General features: G+C 57.1%; 1 protein-coding gene across 2 annotated transcripts; it reads right to left on the reverse strand.

Annotated features, from left to right (window-relative positions):
• Positions 1-88: 88 nt before the first annotated feature.
• Positions 89-21925, reverse strand: KATNB1 (katanin regulatory subunit B1). Of its 2 annotated transcripts, none has more exons than XM_029241039.1 (20): positions 21837-21925; positions 20398-20689; positions 15995-16125; positions 12077-12194; positions 6515-6615; positions 6084-6125; positions 5361-5444; positions 5035-5150; positions 4509-4580; positions 4197-4347; positions 3835-4025; positions 3598-3728; positions 3128-3178; positions 2138-2205; positions 1863-1982; positions 1622-1771; positions 1354-1430; positions 1185-1259; positions 849-965; positions 89-511 (listed from the first exon to the last, which is right to left on the reverse strand). In XM_029241039.1, the coding sequence occupies exons 2-20, from the start codon at positions 20435-20437 to the stop codon at positions 379-381; spliced, it is 1968 nt and encodes a 655-aa protein (XP_029096872.1). In that variant the 5' UTR covers positions 20438-20689; positions 21837-21925; the 3' UTR covers positions 89-378. The 2 variants fall into 2 exon arrangements, with proteins under 2 accessions (XP_029096872.1, XP_029096882.1); XM_029241049.1 differs by lacking the exon at positions 21837-21925 and adding an exon at positions 20887-20966.
• Between the last annotated feature and the right edge of the window lie 160 nt (positions 21926-22085).

Here is a 22085-nt window from a genome sequence, read left to right on the forward strand (position 1 = left end):
GTCTCATCTCTGAAGAGCCACGCAGGCAATATGGGGCCCAGGAGAGCCTTGTGGCCAGAGGCTGCACCTCCCAGCAAGGAAAGCAGGGAATAGTTACAAATTTAATAAAATTCACTTTATAAATTACAGCAGCAGCCCCAGGGCTCGGTTCGCTGCCCCAGGAAGCAGGAGTCGGACAAAGCTGGGCAGCTGTTGCTGGAGAGAAGTTGTCAGAGTTTAGGGCTGCGGAGGTGGCCAATGGGCCAGCGCCACCGCCTCTAGGATGACAGCAGGGCAGCAGTGGGGGCCGGGGCAGAGGCTCATGGGCTGGTGAGCGCACAGGGAACAGGAGTGGGGGGCCGAGGCCAGGCCTGAGGGTGCCACCACCCTCTGGGCTCCTCAGTCCAAACTGGCCATGAGCAGGTGCAGCTCGCGGAAGGCACTGCCGTGGCGGCCGCTCAAGCCTGACTTGCTCTTGACGAGGCCACTGATGCTCCTGAGCTGCTTGTAGCAGACCCGGCACTTGTGCAGCCTGCGGGCAGAGGGGCCACGCTTAAGGTGGCTGGCCGGCACGGTCGCCGTTACCCCCACCCCATCCCAGAGCCTTTCCTGTACGAATCGCTCCGGCCCTCCTCCCGGAGGAAGGCTGAGGCCCGGAGTGCAGGACCCACTGAGGCTGGGCCAGGGCAGAGCCAGGCCATGGGGGAACCAAGGCTCTGGCAACCCTACCCCGTGCCCTGAGCCACCGTCTCAGGCACAATGACCTCTATAAGCTGTTTCAGCAGGGCCACCAACAAGCAGGCTGGGCCCCCAGGCCTGTGCTCTCGATTGACGTGGCACCCCTGCCACACACGCCGCTGGCTCCTCACCTCTCCTCCCGGCTGATGTCCACACCCACGGTGGGCGGGGCCGCCAGCATGTCTGTGATCAGGGGCAGAAACCGCTGCAGGATCAGCTTCAGAGAGGTGCAGCCCGTCTGGACATAGCTTCAGAGGCAGGGGGATAGATGGAGTCACAAATAGACAGAGAGCAAGGTACACAGAGACAAAGGGGGCAGAAACAGGATCAGAGAGGCAGCATGGGCTCGTTTTTACTCTGTCCTCTCAAATTTGGAGGGCCCAGCAATGCTGCACGGCCACCGGCCCTGGGGGTCTTCCCCATGCTCCCTCCCTGCTGGGAGGCAGGTGTGGCTTCCCCACCCGTACCTCTCATACTTGCTCTGCAGAAGCTTCTCGATCTGTGGCAGGACGGTGGTGCATAGGTCCAGCTTCCACAGGGAGCTGGGGAGAAGGCCAGGGACACGTGCCCTCAGTGCCCGGCCCTGCCCACTTCTCCCACCCCCCCCCCCCCCCCCCCCCCGCCACAGCCACTTACGCTTTCTGGTTGACAATGTTAAGGAGGTCCACGACCACGGACAGGTCATTGATGGCCACGGCCGAGTCCACCGACGTCTGTGGAAACAGAGCACCCGTCAGAGGGGACCGGGGACTGAGTGGCCCTGCCTGGGTGTGGCGTGATGATGGGATTTACTGCGGGCTGTTCGTAAGACTGCTCGGCGTGGTGACAGGGGCCGCCTAGCTCCCCCTGTGCCCCTCGGGCGGCCCTCTTCTCAACCCCAAACCCGGGCAGAGGTGGCACTTGCCTTGATGTCACCCGTGGTCCACACGGCCCGCACGGTGTCCAGGTTCTTGTGGCGGCTGGTGAGCACGACACACATGGTGTCATGGCCTTTGCGGATCTGTGACATGGCATCCTCATCGACCAGCTCCGCCTGCTGGGGGATCTTCACGGCCTGCATGGGACGGGTGCCCTGATGCTGGCAGCCAAGTTCTGTCCTCACCCCACGGGCCTCCACCCGCCCTCAGCCTGGGCCCCCCACTCACAGGCAGGAAGTCAGAGGCCTTCAGTCCGATGGGCTCGTTCCGGGTGGCAGGGATGATGGCAGACTCAGCCTTGGGTGCAGGGGTGGAAGTGACGACTGGGGGCCGGGACAGGACCTCGAGCTGGAGGGGTCTGGGGCTCAGCAGGTGGCCAGCCCAAGGCCTCTTCTCCCTCCCTCCCTCTCAGCCCCCCTCCCCGGCAAGGGCCGCCCCAGCGCCGATTCAGGACTCCGGCCCCTCTCTGATCCCCACACCTTGCCCGCTCCACCTGGACATACTTTTGGCACCGGGAACTGCACGTCCATGGCTGGGCTGGGCTTTGCTGCCTCCTTGGCTGTGGCCATGTCTGGAGGCGGAAGGAAAAGATCAGTGGGTCAGGTCAGGCCAGGAGAAGGGACGGGCGGGCAGAAGGCAGGGCTTGGGCTGGGGCTGTGGGTGGCACCTCTAACGGGAGGCCTGGGGGCCGGAGATGGGCCTGTCCCCTCCCTTACCACCCACTCAGCCACAGGGCTGGTAGAAAGCAGGCGCCAAGCACTATGTGTGGACAGGACCCAGGGAGCTCCAGGGAGTGGCGCTCCTGTCGCCTCACTAGGAAAGGAGTGTTTTTGGGAGGGGGGCGGTGAGTGGATAGTGGATGGTGAGTGGGAGCGCGGGAGAGAGAGAGGCCCTTCAGGAACCCAGCCCGAGGGGCACGAGAAGATGGCCCCTTGAGGAGAAAGCAGGGGAGGGAGGGATGGGCTGGAGGATGAGGGTGCCCCGCCCTGCCACCGTCTCCAATCGTAAGTGAGCAGATCAGGTTTTCTCCCTTCTTAAACCCTCCAGCAGCAAAACCCCAAGCCCCCAACCCAGGGCCTGCAGGGCCTGGCCTCCTGCTCCCGGACCCCAAGCCCCCGCTGTCCTCTCGGCTCTCTCCCACCTGAGGCTCTTCCCTCCTTGTCTCCTCACCTGGCCCCCAGGCCTGCCTGATGTGCCGCCTCCTCAGAGCCTCACGGCCCCCCATCTACACGGGCCCCAGAGCCTCTCACCACTCCCGGCTCCTTCCTACCCTGTGGCTGCCTACCGTTCACCTTCCTCACTGGGTGTGGGCTCCTGACGGGGGCACCTGCCTGCCTTTTCACGCTCAATCACCAGGGCCTGGCACACAGCAGGTGCTTTGGGGCGAGTGGAGGGAAAAGACCCAGTGGGAGAGAGGCTGGAAACTGTGCTGTGGAAGGGGAGGACTAGGGAGCTGGGGACCCTGGGAGGCCAGGCTCTGCCCCCCGACTCACCATCCTCCGGGGGTGCTGGGAAGGGCTCACTTCTTCGGGGTGGCGTCCGACCTGCGGAGGTAGAGGGGGTTGGGGACTCATGTGGGTCAGCCCAGGACTGCTGTCTGAGCCCTCAGGGCCCGGCCAGCCGGGGACCCTGGGCCCGTCAGGATGCGGCAGATGCAAGGTGGTTCCCAGGCGCGCGCACAGCTGCAGACTGACCCGTTCCCGGGCCCTGAACCCTCAGGCTTGCCGCTTCCCGGCCCCTTGCCCCACTGGGCCTTCCTTTGCTTGGGGCAGGCCGAGCACTGAGCGGCTGCTGGGCCTCTGCTGGGGCCTAGAGGACCTGGGAACAGAGCCCGGGCCCAGACATGGGTTAGGAATTAAGCTAAGGGAGTGCAGCAACATGGACGCCATCCCCAGAAAGGACCATCTGCCTCCCTTTCACAGAGGGGAACACTGGGGCTCGGAGGGGAGGGCCCAGGCCTCACTGATGCTGTTCTTGGGCTGGAAGATCTCGTTGTAGTCCTCGGCGTTCTGGATCTCCGCCCGAGACTCCCGCTCATCCCGGTCATCCTCGCTGCTGGGGCTGCGGCGCTCGCTCTCTGAGTTCTGCTTCACCCTGGGGAGCAGGCCAGGCAGAAAGGAGGCGGGGGCCCCAGTGAGGCAGGGGCTGTGGGCCCGCCTCCTGCGCCCCCCAGCGCCCTCCGGGGCCCCGAGCACCTCACCTCTGAGGCTCACTGCCGGTGGCGCTGGGCCGCTCGTAGATGCGCCGAAGCGGGGCGCTGGGGTTTGGCGGCTGCTGTGCCGGGGGCTGGCTGTCCTGCATGGGGTCCGGGGCTACCGTGCCCGTCCTGGTGACCCGCGTCAGGTCCACCACGTAAGAGGAGACGCTGCTCTGGGAGAAGGCCACGCCTATCTGCGGGAAGCGGCAGAGCTGGGGCGGGACCCTTCGCGGTGGTGCTGGGGGACGGGGGACGGGGTGGGGGGTGGGCAGGACCCCCCGGGGCTGGGTGGGAGTTGGGGGCCTGAGGGGGAGGCAGGCGAGCGGCCCAGCGGAAGGGTGCACGGTGGGCGGTGGCTCTCTCACCAGCTGGTCATTGCAGATGGCCAGGTCGGCCACCTTGCCCCAGTTGACGAGGACCACGTCAAAGCAGCGCTCGGGCTCCCAGCCGTAGACGCGCAGTGAGTCCTGGCAGCCACTATACAGGCAGCAGCCATCGGGGTTGAAGAGGACGCTCCTGGGCCAGGCGAGAGTGGGCCGTGGGTCAGGAGACACCGGAGAGGCTGCGGGGAGCCCAGGACGGGAGGGAGCGGAAGCGGAGATGGGAAAGGTCCACCTGCAGCCACACCCCACTGCCCGGGAGGAGGGCCCTGGCCCACTGCCCAGCCGCCCACCTACCTGACAGGCCCTGGCTCCCCTTCGATACAGCTCACCACCTGGAATTTCTCCAGATCCCAGAAACGGATGGTCCTGCAAAGGAAGCCAGGCTGTGCTGGGAAGCCAGTGCCACGTGTTGGCCTCCACACAGGCCAGTGGCCGGGGGAGCCCACTTCTCTCCAGACACCTGCCGCCCCAGGTCACGGCCATTCAGAGCAATGCCTGGGGCCATAGGCTGGCCCTGCACAGGCAGCGGGAGGGGACTCGGCACCTGGGAGGTGAATATGGGCCTTGGATCCAGACACGCAATCAAGTCCCAGGACACTGGGGCCGGATCCAGACATACCATGAAGTCCCAGGACACTGGGGCCAGAGTTGGGAGAGAGATGTGACCCGGGTCCCATCCCAGCTTGGCTGACAGTTAATTCAGCCTACCTGGGATCATATGACACCCTGGGACACAAAACCAGACTGGGGACAGACATATGCCAGAGGACAGGGACGTGAGGGACAGCAGTCACGGGCGACGAGCCCTGCTCCTCCTCACCTGTCAGAGCTGCCAGAAGCCAGGAGGTACTCGTTGGGGTGAAACTCCACCACGTTGACAGGCCCCGTGTGGCCGGGGAACTCGGCCATCATTTTGCCAGCAGTCAGATCCCAGAGCTGGGGCCAGGGTGGAGGTCAGGGCCAGCCCAGCCCTCAGCTGCCCGCTCGCCCTCCAATCCAGCCCGAGCTCTTTATCCACGAACCACCTCCCACTCTGGACAGGCTCGGGATGTGCGAGCCTGATCAGGAGGGAGGTGAGGACCCAACCTGAGTGTGATCAGCAGACCCCAGTCCCCAGCCCTGGGCCCGGGTCAGGCCGGGAGCTACCTTCACCGTGTGGTCATCTGCGGCCGATGCCAGCCACTTCCCGTCGGGGCTGAACCGGAGACACCGCACGGCCTGGCTGTGCCCCTGAGGGGAGGACAGAGCGTGAGCACCCGAGGGGCCTGGGCCCAGCGGACTTCTCTCCCCACCACCCACTCCTCCCTGCCCTCCATAAGCAGTGCTTCCTGGGAGCAGGCAAGGAGGGGACTGACAGCCACATGTGGGAGATGTCACAGAGGGACGCTTCTCCACATGCGGTCACGGACCCCCAGTCCTGCAGGACGCTCCAGGAAATAACACGGTGTGGTCTGACAGTTTGGGAAGCAATGTGTCTTGTGTCTCTTTTTGGAGAGTTAAATGCCTCCTCTTAATGTCAAAGGGTCTAGAAACCCCCCAAAATAATTATTAAACCCAGTCCTTCCAAACTCATATGAACAGGAACCCCCTTCACTTAATGACTCCTGTTAGCGGCCTGCAAACCGTGGAGCACAGTTTGGTAAACACAGCTCTGCGGGGAGTCACGGAAAGCCGGGGGGTCCAGGTGGACCACCCACCGCACTCCTGCTCTGCTCCAGATGCATGTTTCTCACCTGGACTCTAGCTTCTCACGTTCTCACCCAGGTTGGACAACAGTCTCCTCCAGCCCCTGCCAGGGTCTGGGCACCACCCCATGCTCCGCGCCTGCAAGGTGCTTGTGGAATGACGGACAGAGGGTGCCTTGCTTACCCTGTATCGGAACACACAGCCTTTCCTCCTGATGTCCCAGAGCTGTGAGGAGAGGAGCAGAGGGGGGCAGGGTCAGGACAGGTCACAACCAAGGTGGGCTGGGCTGGGGAGGCCTAGCCAAGCTAAGTCCTGGAGCCTGGGTCGGAGGGCAACATGTGGCCATGAGCAGAGAGGGGCTCTGGGCACCTCCAGGTCATTACACCTCCAAGTGACAGGGGTCTGGAAACCGCTCACTAAAGCTGGGCATCCCGAGCAGAAATGTCTGGCAAACGCTTCCACATCGCTGCCCTGGGAGGGCATGGATGCTGCCACACAGGGGGAAGATGTCCGCCGAAGAGCCGAAGCCCACCCCTCGACCCCAGACGGGACACACTGTCCCAGTCCCGCTGCTTGGCCCAGTGGGAGAGCCAGGGTGCAGAGTGGTGGCTCACCTTGATGTTCGTGTCCTGGGAGCCCGAGGCCACAAACTCGCCATACGGGTGGAAATCCAGGCTGCAGATGTTGGCTTTGTGTCCCATAAGTGTGCGAAGGACTAACAAGGAAGAGAGCAGAGACAGTGGCGTGAGAGGCAAACAGGATGGCTGGTGGAGCGAGGGGTGTTGTGTTCGTTTGTGTGTGTGCTTTCATACTGACTGCACAGAAAAACACAACAGTATCACACACTTTCAAAACAAGGAGAAAAATCAACCAGAGTCCTACCACCCTAACAACTAACTTTCCTATTTTCCTCTCAAGAGATGCCAGCCATTTCTGCCATTAACCGAGCCCTCAGAAAACTCCCTGCAAGCTCCCCGCAGCTTGCACCTCTGGGCTTGTCCCAGCATGCTCTCATGAGAGTGAAGCCCCAGAGTCAGCAGAGCCAGGTAACTACTGTACTTGGCTCAGGCCCTGTGGATGTGGACGTGGAGCTTATGGTCTGCCAGGCATCCCACCACACCCGAGACAGTGCAAGGAGAGAGATGCAGGAGAGGTCCAAGCTGGAGGAGAAGCTGCTAGGTTGAAAAGAGAAATCCAGGGGGGCTTTTTGGAGGCGGTGGTCGTTGAACAGGATGTTAGTGGGTGGCAGATGAGGGAGGCTGCAGGCAAACCTTGCGTTTCTGTCTCAGCGTGTTCTCCGGTACCACTCAAGTTTGCCTCTTCTCTCTGGAGTCATGTGTCTTGCTTTTTATAAGATTTATAATTCCGCTGTTTGAATGAAACCGTCCACCCCAGGAGTGCTGGTGCCAAGGGGTGTGGCAGTCCAGCCATCCTTAGGTTTGCGCCAAGGTGAAGCAGGCTGGCTTGTGAGGTGGTGAGCTGTCTGTTGGAGGAGGTGTTCAAGCAGACCCCAGATGTAATGCTTTAAGGACAAGATGCAACCGCACCAAAACCTAAGCAGCTGCCCTCCTCACTCTCTGTGGTTGTCTCGGGGGCTCAGCATTGCCTGGCTGGCCAAGGGGACTTCGGGCACATGCTGCCCAGTCCAGGCCCTGGAGGAAGGACTCGTCCGGCTCCTGCCCCAGTCCACACCACCCCCGCCAGCCCACCTGCTTTGCATCCCACAAGCCAGGCTTCCAAAATCCTGGCCCGCCCTGAGAGGATGTGGCAGGTTCACATTCATGAAGCATGCCTTCCTGTGGGATCCTGAGCTGAGCCACCCTCGCCCTCTGGCTGCTCTGTGGAAAGCAGGCAGGAACACATTCTTCCGGCGTGATTTCTGTCCTTGGTCTTCTGTCCCAGGAGGGCTCTCGGTAGGCCTCCTGAGGCCGGACTTGGTCGCAGGATCCAGGAGCTGCAGAGTGGAGGGGTCTCCGGGGTCTGTCTGCCCCACATGGGAATCTCTAAACCCTTCCAGCCGAGTAGGTGAACCCTCCAGTGATGGGCAACTGATGTGACAGTAAGGCAGCCCTTTAAGAACCACTTCCTGCATGTGGGGTGCCAGTTTGCCTCTGTATCATTTCCATTCACACTGTGGTGGGTTGGGGGTGGAGGTGGGCCTGAGGTCTTAGCTCTTCCTGCCGAGGATGCTATGGGCAAGTTTCTCTTCCATTGCTGAACCCCCCACAAATGGCAGGGCGGACAACACTGGGATGGGAGTCTTGACACCAGGATTTGAGTCCCAGATTCCGCCACCCCCAGCCACAGAGTCTTTATCAAGTTCAGGGCCCTCCCTGAGCCTCAGTTTGTCCATCTGTCGTATAAGGAGACAGTGCCAACCTGGCTTTGCATCAGAACCACCTAGAAGCTTAAGAAAGCCAGAGTCTGGGCCCATCCCACTACTGAGTCAGGCTCTCCGGGAGTGGGGTCTGGGCTGTGTAACAAGCTCCTTGTAGAGCAGCCAGCTCTGGGAGTCCAGGGCTCAGGAATTCCAGAGGTCTTCAGTTTCCATTCTTTGCCCACCTCAAGAAATTCCTCACATTCCCTTATGCATGAAAGTCATGGCTGAGAAATCACGGCCCTTGGCTTCTCTTTTTCCCTTGCTCCTCAGTGAATGGTGAATGGCTGGTGCCCTCCACTGGGATCTGGGTCCAGGCAGAGGCTTCCCAGGAAATGAACCGCCTTCTGCCCGAGCCTTTCTGCTTTCTCAGCTGGAGCCCAGCCAGCCCAGGCTTGCTCCTCCCTGGCCCCTTGTCCAGCGATGCCCCCGCACTGTGGGTCCTGTGTGTGGCCAGGCAGTGGGACCGCATGCTGAGATGTGAAGCATGCAGCCCCTCTTCATTATCTAAGAGGGCCTGGGGCTCTGTCGTCTTCTTCTGCTTTTTAAAAAATAAATAAATAAATAAATTTATTTAACCATGTGCTGAGATGCTAAGCACTCAGCCCCTGTTTATTATCTAAGAGGGCCTGGGGCTCTGTCTGTTTATTTATTTATGGCTGCATCGGGTCTTAGTCGCCGCACGCAGGCTCTCTAGCTGTGGCACGTGGGCTCCAGAGTGCGCGGGCTCAGAAGTTGCGGCACGCAGGCTTAGTTGCCCCACAGCATGTGGGATCTTAGTTACCCGACCGACCAGAGATTGATCCCGTGTCCCCTGCACTGGAAGGCGGATTCTTAACCACCGGACCACCACGGAAGTCCCGGGGTTCTGTCTTTCTTAAACAGCCCGCCACTGGGTGGGCAAGCACCACCCAAGAGGCTCGGGTTGAGGTCATTTCTTGAGGATCACCTATACAAGAGCAGAATGAACCCGGCCACCAGGCATGCATGGCCAATGGCCGCCGTCCTGCAGCAGAGGTAGAGCAAGCACCAGAGTAGAGGCCTGGAATGACCTTCAAGTCTCAGCCAGGCAAGGGGGGCATCTCTTCTGGAAGAGGCAGACTCGGCAAAATCCATGTCACCTTTTCCTCTCCTGTCCTTCAGGTAGGGGATGGCCTCCCGCCTGGCATGCTGGAAGGTCCAGACTAGAGGCTGGCAAAAAGCAGGGAGCAAACAGGTTTTACTTGGACCTCTGAGTGTCAGCCTGGAGAGTGTTCTGAAAAATATGGTTTTTTTTTTAAAATTAATTAATTAATTTATTTTTGGCTGCATTGGGTCTTCACTGCTGCATGCGGACTTTCTCTAGTTGTGGCGAGCGGGGGCTGCTCTGTTGCGGTGCATGGGCTTCTCCTTGCAGTGGCTTCTCTTGTTGTGTAGCACGGGCTCTAGTGCGCGGGCTTCAGTAGTTGTGGCGCACGGGCTTCAGTAGTTGTGGCACACGGGTTCAGTAGTTGTGGCTCGCAGGCTCTAGAGCGCAGGCTCAGTAGTTGTGGCGCACGGGCTTAGTTGCTCTGCGGTATGTGGGATCTTCCCAGACCAGGGCTCGAACTTGTGTCCCCTGCACTGGCAGGCAGATTCTTAACCACTGTGCCACCAGGGAAGCCCTTGAAAAATATGTTGAATTAGCTGTCAACCTTCAGAAATGGGTGGATTCCACATAAATGTCCAGATTCCCAGCTTCACTTGAAAAATCTGTACAGCTGGCAACATTGTGCCCAGACTGCTGTGTAGCAACAGCCAGCAAGGCTGAGAGGCAGCCCCCCTTCCAGGGAAGGCAGGACTCCCCACTTGGCCCAGAACTGAGGGCATGAGTTTATAGACCAAAAGATCCCAGTGAGGATCCAGCATAGGGATGAGGATAGGCCCACCAAGGCCTATTCTGTGAAACCTGAGGACACTGGGACGAAGATCCTACAAACCTGTAAAGAGAGAGAGGCAGAAGGAGGAAAGAAGCAGGTCCCATGAGAGGGATCTGGGATGAGACGGCACTGACCTCCCCACAGCAACCCTGGAACCTAAAAGGCAACAGAGCTGCACCTTCACAATTCGGAGGGAAAAGTATTCCCAACCTAGAATTCTATACTCCAACTCTTAGAAATAAAAGGGGGGTGGTTTTAGAATAAAGTAATTTTCAGGGACTTCCCTGGTGGCTCAGTGGTTAAGAATTCGTCTGCCAGTGCAGGGGACATGGGTTCGAGCCCTGGTCCAGGAAGATCCCACATGCCACGGAGCAACTAAGCCCGTGCGTCACAACTACTAAGCCTGCGCTCTAGAGCCCGTGAGCCACAACTACTGAGCCCACATGCCACAACTACTGAAGCCCACGCACTACAGCTACTGAAGTCCACGTGCCTAGAGCCTGTGCTCTGCAACAAGAGAAGCCACCGCAAGGAGAAGCCTGCGCACCGCAACGAAGAGTAGCCCTCGCTCGCCGCAACTAGAGAAAGCCCACACGCAGCAAGGAAGATCCAACGCAGCCAAAAATAAAATAAATAAATTTATAAAAAAGAAAAGAATAAAGTCATTTTCAGCCTCTAAAACTGTGCTTGCAGTGTACCCTTTCACAGTAAGCTATGAAAGAATGTGCCGCACCTAAAAGAGTGGGGGAACCAAGAAAAGTGACAACGTGGGATCCGGTGTGGCAGAGTTGGAGAGAGTTCCCCGGGGAGGAGACAAGGGCCCCAGGATGGCAGCTGGGCTGCAGGCCTGGGAGCTCCCAGGCTACTAGGACCTGGGGACAGAGGCTCTGGGAAGAGACACCTCAATGATGGGATGGGTTTGGGGGTAAACTCAAGGAGGAGGCTTACTCTTCTGGCAGGTAAGTTGGGGCTGGATTAGTAACAAAGACACAGAAAACATGCAGATGAAAAAAAGACAAAACAACTATTAATTCCAGGGAAACAAAATTATCAAAAGAAAAGAAATACAAGCAGCTCTGAATAATATCTATAGGTCCTGATAATATAAACACTGAGTATTTAAAAGGTGATTCAGGGAGGATGGGGGGGAAATGTTGTCAGTGACAGAGCTGGGGTAGCACTGAGAGCTCAATTCTCCTTTTCTGTAGGAGGATGGCACAGCTAATGCATGAAGTGTTTTTAAAAAGAAAAGAAACTGCAGTATATCCACATTGCTTGGAAAAGCGGAGGCGATTAGCACTCACCAGGCGCAAGGACAGTAGGCTGAGGCCCCTGGAGTGAGGCAAGGCTTCCTCTTTCCATTGTGACCATTTGTGAACTACCAGCATTTGCCTTTTTAGACTATGCATAACTTCTATAAAGATGAAAACTAAATTAAAACAAACAAAGCACAAGGAAACAGAAAGTCTGGCCGCCCAGGCCCCATTCCTGCAGGCAACAGTTAGCTGGAGCTGAGTGGGGACCCCCGGGAGCGGGGCACACACCCCAGTTCTCCGCACACAGCCCCTTCACTCATTTACGAGTCCTGCGTGGTCCCTGGTGGCACTTGATGTCATTCCAGGTTCTGAATCCACAGACACCCACCCACCCATGCACACATTTGTCCGTCATTCAGACATTTACAGAACGCCCCCTCAGTGGCAGCACTCAGACAGCAATGCACGTCACTGCTGCCAGGTCAACAGGGGTGGGGAGTCGCCACACTGTCTGGTCAGTGCCCCCAGGAGAAAAGCACCAAACCTAGTCAGGACAGGCTTCCTGGAGGAAGCGGCTGGACAGCAAAGCTGAGGACAAGCACGACTGCAGGTGTGTGTGTGGGGAAGGCAAGTGCGGACACCTACTTTTGGCAGCTTCCAGGTCCCAGACGCGGATGGAGCCTGACTGGGAACCGGCCACAATGAGCTCCTCAGGGGTGTTGAGACGTACGCTCTCCACTGGGGACGTGTGACCCGTCAGGCTCTGTGAAGAGAGGGTGGCAGCTTCAGCACTCTGCGTGAACAGACCCCCAGCTATGGCCCTAAAATCTGGATCCCTGGGAGGCATATCAAGCAGGGATGCTGTGCTAGACCGAGCCACCCCCAGGCCTCTCGGCTCCCGGGCCTAAAAGTGGGCCAGACCCCAGTCATGCTCCACCAATCACCCCTGTGCTCCTGACATGAACATCACCTGCAGAAGTGGCCCTGGGCCCCTCGGAGGGGGGGGCAGCTGACCTTTTAGTCCAAAGTCCAAAGCATCGCCCAGGTGGGCGGTGCTCCCATCTCCACTCTCTGCCCGGCCCAGCCCTCAGGAGGGCAAACCACGGCAGAACTGAGGCCTGGCTTGTCAGCGGCACACACCTCGCCCCTCTGGAATGCGCGGATACCCAGGGGCGGCCCCCTCTGCAGGACCCAACCATGTTCTCAGGCAGGGGTTCTGGAACCCAGGGGACCTGGGAGTGACTCTGCTGGGAGACACAGAGGCTCCCCCCAATTCAGACCAGGCCAGAGCTGGGCAGGGCTGAGCCCAGGGATGGGGGTGGGAGGTGCTGGCACTTCCAGCTTTCTGGAGAGGAGGCTGGAATCTGAAATCCGTGGTGTCTGTCACTCCCCGTACAGCACTGGCCACCGAATGCACAGTGGTGATGCCATCAGCATTTGCTAAGACCATGTTCCCATGGGAACTGGGGACAGTAGGGGAAAACTGCTCCTCAGCAGAACGACCCAAAAGCCAGACAGTTACAAGCAGCTTGCCCGACTCCCCAGTATCACCAGCAGAAGTATAAATGGGTAGAAACTACATGGAGGGTGATTAGGCAAAAATCTATCCACATTTAGAAATGCACATTCCCTGCACACCAGCCACTCCACCTTGGGGCTTACCCCCCCCACACGCAACACACGTGAAACAACACAGACCCAAGGTCATTCTTTGCCGTGAATCTGACAAGAGACTGGAAACAACATATATGCCCACCACAGGAAACTGGTTAGATAAGCTGTGGCCACCCATGCAATGGAATAGCATTCAGCCACAAGGATGAATGAGGCACCCTCTGAATATGAGAAAGACTAATCTCCATGACGCTCTTAGGTGAGAAAAGGTGGAGGACAGTATATGTCGTTCGATAGCATTTGTGCAAACTAAGAAGGGGAAGGGGACCAGGCATACACATTTGCTTGCAAATGTATAAAACAATCCTGGAAGGACACAGAGGCATCGGGAGCCATGGTTGTCTCCAGGGAGGGATGTGTGAGTCAGGGAGCTATACAAGTTCACTCACAGTCAAAAACACAGAAATGCAAAGACTGCCTGCAGAGGTGGTAGTGTGTGTATACACCTGAGGTGAGAAAGAACCTGGTGAGTCTGAGGCACTGAGAGGCCTGCTCTGTGGCGGGTGAGGGGATGAGGCCTGCTGGGGGCCTGCGAGCGGCACCTGGTGTAAGCGGCTTAGTCTAGAGGCCAGACCCCACGCTGTCCACTGTGCTGTTCTGAGGGCGAGAGCATGGGGGTCACTTCATGTCCATTTTTTGTCAGCCTCTGTTGATTCTTTTTCAATTGGTGTATGTTACTTTGGCATTTCAGAGAGGGGAAACACATTTGAACCCGCAAAGCAAAGTGAAGCAAAACACTTTTAGTTCTGTCCTTAACCTTGGCCATGGTTCGGGTCAGATCTCAGCTGTCCGCTGGACCTCACAAGAACACTGAGCTGATTAAGTTTCTACTAATAAATATCACCTCCCAGGATTTCCCTGGTGGTGCAGTGGATAAGACTCTGCACTCCCGCACTCCCAGTGCAGGGGGCCGGGGTTTGATCCCTGGTCGGGGAACTAGATCCCACATGCATGCCACAACTAAGGAGCCCGCGTGCCACCACTAAGGAGCTGCAATTAAGGAGCCCGCGTGCCGCAACGAAGGAACCGGTGAGTCGCAACTACGAAGCCCGACTGCTGCAGCTAAGACCCCATGCAACCAAATAAGTAAATAAATAAATATCACCTCCCGCCGCTTTTTAGCTTTATCTTTACTTGGCCAAGAGTCAAAAGACTGATACCGCCCTGTGCTGCAAGGTTGTGGCGGGAGAGGGCAGGCTTCTGTGCTGCTGGTGAGAATGTAAACTGATTTCCAGAGGGCAGTTTGGCAATATGTTTTGAAAGCTTTTTAAAACATGCCACGCCCACAGATTCAATGCGAAGGTCGCAGATCTGCTCAAAGATTTAGGGACAGGAGGATGTTCCCCACTGCGGCTGAGCAGAGCCAAAAAACCGGCAATGACTTCCACGCTGGGAGCCAAGTGTGGCCAAGCTCATCCCTACGATGAAATACTGCGAAGCTTTTAGAAATCACATCGTAAAAGGGTATTTGTTGACACAGGAAAATGCTGACGATGTTATTTTTTTAAAAAAAAACAGGCTACAGAAGAGTAAGATAGTGTTCTGGAAACATACTGTTATACGTTTCCGTGTGTGTACACGTAGGCGTGTTTGCATGTGTGCATGTGTACATACAGGCACAAGTCTGCGCACACATGCATGCGTACCTAGAAGGGCACAGACCAAAATACCAAGTGTAATGGTCTTTAGATAATCAAACTATATGTGATTTATTTTTGTTATTTTTTCCCCTCCTTTACACTTTCCTGTGTTGGAAAACAGTTTTTGGCGTTGAATATAGTTGTGTACAGGGAGAGAGTGCCACTGAAATGGAGCAGGACCCTATGGGGCCTTCCTAGGACAGACACACCTGTGTCTCTGCCTGCCTTGTGTCTGTAGAGACACACCTGACATGTCCTCTGCCTGCCTTCTGTCTGTAGAGAAACTTCTGTCAAAGAATAAATTTAATCAGAGAAGTGAGGAAAATGCAGAAGCAGCAAGGAAAGCAGTCAAACAAGACCAAATAATAATAGCTTAGTCATTACACAAAGTCAAGGACCTTTAGTTCCTCTTCAAGGGCTATGGATAATAATCTGAACCATATCTTTTGAGCTTTTTTGTAGATACTGAAACTCCCACCAGGTGAAGAAGTTGACTACATGACGACCAGACTATAGCCATGACATAAGCTGCTTCCACAAACTGGCCTCAAAGAAATGGGAGCAAACAGGCCCCGGTACTAAAGATGCTGCTGATCAATTTCAAGATGGCTGTCAGAGCCGGCTGTGCTGCTCGGCAGCGGCACCCTCCCAGCACCTATACACCCCTGAAGCTCTCCTTTACAAGTTCCTGCCCTCTAATCAACGGGGGGGAGTTGGCCATTAGATACATGTCTGCCTTCCCCCCAGTTGCCGGCCTCCTGAATAAAGCAACCTTACCTTTCAACAAACACTTGCCTCTCGAGTATTGGCTTCCAAGCTGCGAGCAGCCAGACCTAAGTTTGGTAACACTGTCAAAGAACCAGTCCTCTAATCAGCTCCAACCAGGGGCGCTCAGATCCTTTTTGTGGAATGAGGTGGGGAATGAATCAAAACAGCCGCACGTGTAACTGACAGGCAAGCGGATAGGCCAGTGGGCAGGGGAGGCTCAAATTCGGGTCTGTGGGATTATTTCAGCCTTCTCACGCAGGCTCCCCAGGGTTCTGTCCCATGGCCAGGTGACCTCCCCCCCCACCCCCATTCCTGAGGACGGGTCACTGTCCCAGCCATCAGGGTTGTCCTGGGCCTTCCTGAGCAGACAGCTGGGGAAGGCACTGATGTGCTGGGTTCCTGCAAAGCTGGCCGCTCCCAGCCCCCAACCCTGGCCTGCCCACCCACCTCTCCCCAGTCCCACCTGCCGGCCGAGCCTCACCATGATGCAGTTGGGCTTGTTGATGGACCACAGGTTGACGCGGCAGTCATCCCCGCCTGTGGCCAGCAGCCGGCCCGAGGCTTTGCCCAGCACCAGCGAGGACACGTTGCTGGCATGGGCCACGATCTCCTCTATACAGGAAAGAGCAGAGGGACAAGGCAGTCAGGGGCCTGACGGGCCACAGGGAGGAGGGCTAGGCCTTGCTCTGCTCGGCCACCAGCCCTGGCACCTGAAGCCCAGCGGGAGGGCTCTGCCCCCTGTGGCTCCCCTTTGGTGCCCAGACACCCCCATGAGCCGTGGGACGAGGCAGAGTTAGGGCCTGAGACAGAAATGACTATTTCTCAACTTCAGTCATTTCCATCCTTCCCTTAGGCCTCATGGTTTTTTTCCTTTTTCTGTATAGCCACAGGTACTGTTATTGACTTACTATGCTCAATTTTTAAAACTGACTTGCTATTTTTATTTAGCTGTGTCGTTTAAGTAATAATATGCATGAAATTTTAAGCTTGATATGTTCATTCTATTTTTTCTATGACACAAAAAGAAAAATGAAAACAATTATTAAAATAAAAAATATTGACCCATGTAACTACCTAAGCGTCTCAGCCGCCGCCTGGTGTTCCTGCTTTGGGGAACACACTTTCAGAACTGTGCAGGTCAACCACAGACGAGCTGACCCCAGGTGAGCTTAGCTAGGGCTTCAGTCCGCAGCTTCAGAATCATGGACTGGGTTCTGGTTTGAGCTCTGCTATTGCAAGCTGTGTGGCCTTAGACAAGTTGCTCACCCTCTCTGAGTGCTGGGTTCCTCGTTGGGTAAATGGGGATAATAACAGTGCTTGGCTCACTGGGCTACTGAGGGTTCAGTGAGGACATGCCTGTGGGCTGCTGCGAGGGGCTGAGTGCTCGCGGCTGCTTGGCAGGCCAAGGACCAGACGCCATGGAGAGCGGGCACTGGGGCCCAGGAGGGTGGGTTGGGTGAGGAGGGAGCAGGACGCAGCCGACTGAGGGGTCTAGGTATGAGGGCCGACCAGACAGAGCGGGAGGCAAGGTCACTGTGGGCGGCCACGAGGGCCCCTGGCTTGGACTGGGGGGGGGCAGCAGACATATGTCTCAGAGGACATTGCCAGGGCCTCCAGGGAACAAAACGTGGGCAAGGAACCAAGAGGCAGCCCAGGCCTCCGAGCCAGGGCCTGAGTAGCTCCTCCTGAGAACGCAGAGGGAAGAAACAGGTCTCCCCACACAGATGAGGGAAAACCCCAACGCGCTGACGCCCTGAGGCAGCTGCGAGGCCGGCGTGGGTGACTCTGAGGGAGAGGCCGGTGCGGCTGCCCTGCAGAGGCCCCTCCTGGGCACCTGCTCTGGCCTCCACCCTGCCTGGGGGTCTCTGTGGTGCCCGCTTCAGATGGCAGGAAGGTTGGGAAGCTGGGCCCAGGAGGGATGCTTGCCAGGTGGCGTGGCTCACAGGGGCTGTCAGAGCTGCCCAGGGCACCAGGCTCGACCTCACAGACAACACCCCACCTCAAGGCCCGGCTAGGCCAGCCCCAGCAGGGCGAGAGCTCCCAGCAGGCCCAAACCTGAGCCAGGGCCTTGGGGACCCCACCACTGGATTCGAGGAAGCTGGGCCTCTCTCTGGTCCGCACCTCAGCCAAGGAGCCTTCTGTCCTCTGGACACTGTAGGGACAGATGCCTGGATGCTCTGGGGCTCTGGTCACAGACACTTATATGTTCAAGAGCTTCTGTTGGGCCAAACTGACAGCCCAACCCAGCTAGAGGGCAAACCACCTTCCCCCTGAGCACTTTGATCCCCAGTCTGGGGTCCTCTCCCCTTCCCTGAAGACACTACCCACATGCGCTGCCCTGTGTGTGTGACCCACCTAGAGGCCTGACTGCCCACCCCGGCTCTCACCCTTCCCAGGCAAAGTCCTGGCTGGCCCCCACTGCACTGGGCCTCCTGGGCACACTGCCACCCCTCTCTGCACCTCAGGACTACTGCCCCCAGAGACAGCCATTAATGCATGATATAAATGTTTCCTGGGTACCTGCTCTAGGCCGGGTGCTAAGAGACAGTGGGTAGGGACAGTGATAAGGTTCTTGTCTTCACACTCCAGCCTGATCAGATGGTGTCTGAAACAGGGCATCCAGCCTGAAGAACCACAGACTTTAGGGTGTGAAGAATTTCAAGGTTGGCCCTTCTAGAAGGGCTCAGACCACTCCCCTGCAAGCAGCCTGAGCAGGGGGCTGATTGGAGCCCCTGGAGGGACCAGGGGGTGGGGTGGGGAAAGGGGGGCACACCTCAGGCACCAGGCATAGGTCTCGGCATAGGGCACTGGCCCAAGAGCTCCCACTCTGGCCTGAAGGACAGCATCCAGCAATGGTCCAGGCCTGGGTACTGAATTTAAATGTACAAACAAATAAAAACAAACAAAAATCCTCACAGCAGGCCAGGTTGATGGCTGCTGCTCTACCCTGTTGCACAGGCCCATGCTAGTTTCCCAAGCCCAGGTGGCACAACCTGGACCCCACATCCCAGCCAGAGCTGGGGGAACACTGCATTCTGGCCAGAGGCACTGAGCACCTGCACCCCAAACAGAAGACGCAAAGAACTAGGTTTCAACGACCTCATGCTGGCCAAGCACGTTCTGATCCTCCCCAGACTCTAGAGCCACAAGGAGCCAGAGGTCATTTGGGCTTGGGCTCTCAAACAGTTTATACCCATGGAAACTGCTGTGCACATGAAATTGTCAGCAGATGCCCAACATGCCTGATCACATCACCTCCCACTTGAATGCTTTAGGGCTTAGCCTTGCCCTTCAGATAAAGCCAAAACCTCAGAAGGGCTGGGGTCCTGTAGACACATGTCCTCACCAGCCTATGTGACACCACATTCTCCCCACTGCTGTGCTGCAGCCCATGGCCTCTTCTGAGGCCTTCCAATGCACCAAGCTTCCTGCCTCAGGGCCTTTGCACATGCTGTTTAGGCAGCCTACAGCACTCCCCTACCCCCACCCCTCATCACCTAGTTAACTGATTCAAAGCACAACTGTTAACTGTTCAAGCTTGGAATTAGGTTCCAAGGAGAGATGGGTCAGTGTGATTATCTGATTCCTGCCTGTTGCTCTCCCCAGGCTCTGAGCCCCACTGCATAGGGACCTTGTCTATTCTGTCCCCCACTGTCTCCCCAGTGCCTGGTTCTTTCCTGGTTTCTCAGGAAAAACAGCTGTTGAAGGTATACATTCATAACTCCAATAAATGCAAAGCCACTCTGTCCAAAGTATACCCTCCTTGGGAGCCCATAACAGGATTCTCCCAGAACCCTAGGGCTGAGGAACAATTTGAAAATAGCCCAAACCTCTCATTTACAAATGAGGACGCTGAGGCCCAGCAAAGAGTTTTGCCCAGATTCTCACAGTTAAAAAATTGAAGGAACCTTGCCCCAGCTTCTGAAAACAGCCCAGGGACAGCTCATAGCAGAGGGTGACCAGTTTGGACACACCAGATCTATGCCAACCAGTTATTACAGGCGGGGTACAGCCCACAGAAGCACCAACGTGTAGAGCAAAAGGTCTCAAAATACTATCTGGAGAACACTGGGATCCTCACGATCCTTCTGGGGGTCCAAGAGAACAAAACTACTTTTATCATAATACTAAGATGGAATTTGGCTTTTATACTCTCATTTGCTCACAAGAATATGGTGGAGTTTTCCAGGAGATATATGACATGTGAGGACATCATCACTAACGGCATGTTTCTGCGTTCTTGTGTTTTAAAATGTCTCAGTATTAATTTCTAACATGGTAAATATTGATAGATATGACTCCCATAAACAAAAACTCTTTGGGGTCCTCAATAATTTTTAAGAGTATAAAGGTGTCCTAAGACCAAAGAGTTTAGAGCTGTCAGTATAGAGTAACGGTGGGGGTGGGTGGTGCCCGGGCTCAGGTACATTCCAGAGGCTATCAGCATCCCTCTGCCTATCCTCTCACCCCAGCCCCCAGCCCAAGATGCCCTCATTTGACGGGGGAGCTTGACTTGTGAGATGTCTGAAAACACCAAGAACATCTTTCAGGATTTCTTGCCCCATCCCGCCTGCCACCCTAACTGGAAATCCTGCTAAGTGCTTCATTATGTTCATTTTCTCACTTGAATCTCACAGCAACTCTAGAATGGAGGCGTGATTATCTCCTTGCACAGACAGGAAACTAAGCCTCAGACAGGTTAAGTCACCCGGCCAACGTCACCCAGCTACAAAACGCCAAAGGCATGATTTGCATCTTGGTCTACTTTACTCTAAAGCGTGGAGTCTCCCCCTGTGCCTAGAACTGGAGACACAGTTGGGGGTTCGGGCCACCCAGCAACAAACAGCTATCAGGGTAAACGGGGTGAGAAAGAAAACCACTCACGTAGCTTCCAGGCCGTCTTGGTGACCACAGGGGTGGCCATCCTTCAGCTGGCTGGCACCTGAAGTTCCACCCACAGTAGACAGTGCTTTCCTTGTGGGGTGGGGGTGGATCCCCCCCCCCAGATCCGCCAATCAAGTTGGCAGGGAGTTTCCACACATCCAGGCAGAGGGAATGCTTCGTCTCCCAGCCCCGGACCACCTCGTGGTTTTAAATCATCCACAGCAGCAGCCCGTGCGTGACTGTTGGGATCCTGGGTCATGGAACGTCAGGCTCGAGCCATCTCAGCTCAACACTGGGCGGGAACACAAACAGACGTGATGGCTTGTTAGCAAACACTCAGGGGGAGCTCAGGGGGTCCCTGGGTTTGCAGACCTGCAGATGCAGCTCCCTGGATGACCAAGGCCACTTGATAAAGACAAACACCCACCAGAGCCACCAGAGCCAAGAGATGCGCTGCAAACTGGGTTTGAGAATCTGGAGAGGGGGTACCTCAGGCAGGGTGACTCGGAATACAGGGAAAAAGAAGGTCCTCCCAGAGGCCAGGATGATGGAAGGAGGCTCTGTTCCAGGAAGCTGGCTGCCTGAAATGCAGCAGCTGCGGTGGGGCGGGGAAGACCACATGTCTGCAGTTCAGATAGATTGCTGGGAGTCACTGTTTGTCTGACGTATGAGAAGGGGGCGGAGTCAGAGGCTAAGTTTAGGGGCCCATCAGAGGCACCCTAGAGATAGGCATTGAAGTCTTCTCTGGGGAGAGCCTCAAAGAGGGCCCTGGGGGTCCAGTTCGTATCAAGGGAACTACACCGGGTCCCTGCAATTCCCAAGGACAGTGCTGGGAACTAGGCCTCCAGTCTGGTCGTGAGTCGGTATGACTCTTCAACTCTAAAAGGCGACCTCATGGAGCCTCCTATCCCCTTCCTCCAAGCCTCTCTCCCACGAACCCTATCCTCGCCCTCCCCTTTCTCCTGGGTTCCCCAGTTCTGACTCTCTAGTCCTCCATTCACTCCTCCTCCTCCCTGCCGCCTGTGTCCCCCCATGCGTGCACATCCTGTCTCCTGGGCTCCCTAACTTGGCCCCTGCCTCGCCAGACCCTCTTGTCTCCCCCTTTCCTCTGCGCTAACAGTATCCCCATTCATTCACTCTCTTGCTTCTTGTGTCCCTATTCATCACCCCTCCTCCTGCTAGACCCCCGGCTCTGCTTCCGGCCTCCCTGGTTTTTCCCCTCCGGCCTCCGCGCCGGTCCCACCCCTCCCGAAGCTGGGGCTGGTCCCTCGGCCTCGCCTAATCCTCCCACTCCTCTCAGCTTACGAGGCACAGGCTCCAGCCTCCCTCCGCCCAGAACCCTCTCCGCCGCAGCCTGTCCCGGTCCCGGCTGGCTCAGCCCAGCCCCGGGCTCATCCTCCCCTCGCTTCCTTGCCCCCTCGGCCCCGCGTCCACTCCACCTGCAGCTGCGGCTCTGGAGGCCGAGGCTCCGCTCCAGGCGCGACCCCCACTTGCCTCCATCCCCTGGCCTGATTGGCCGCTGCTTGACAACCGACCCTCACAACAAAACCTCCGGCTCAGAGCCTCGCCTTCCTCACCTCTCGCACCAATCAGCCGCCGCGAGCGCCCCAACCCCCTCCGGGCTTGACCAATAGAAGCAGGCGCTTCTGCCGCTTTTCCTTAGTGCCCTCCCCCTTTTCCTGAATTGG

Source organism: Monodon monoceros, unplaced genomic scaffold, assembly GCF_005190385.1.
Source record: "Monodon monoceros isolate NGI ecotype Baffin Bay Population unplaced genomic scaffold, NGI_Narwhal_1 Super_Scaffold_10, whole genome shotgun sequence".
NCBI classification, from domain to species: domain Eukaryota; kingdom Metazoa; phylum Chordata; class Mammalia; order Artiodactyla; family Monodontidae; genus Monodon; species Monodon monoceros.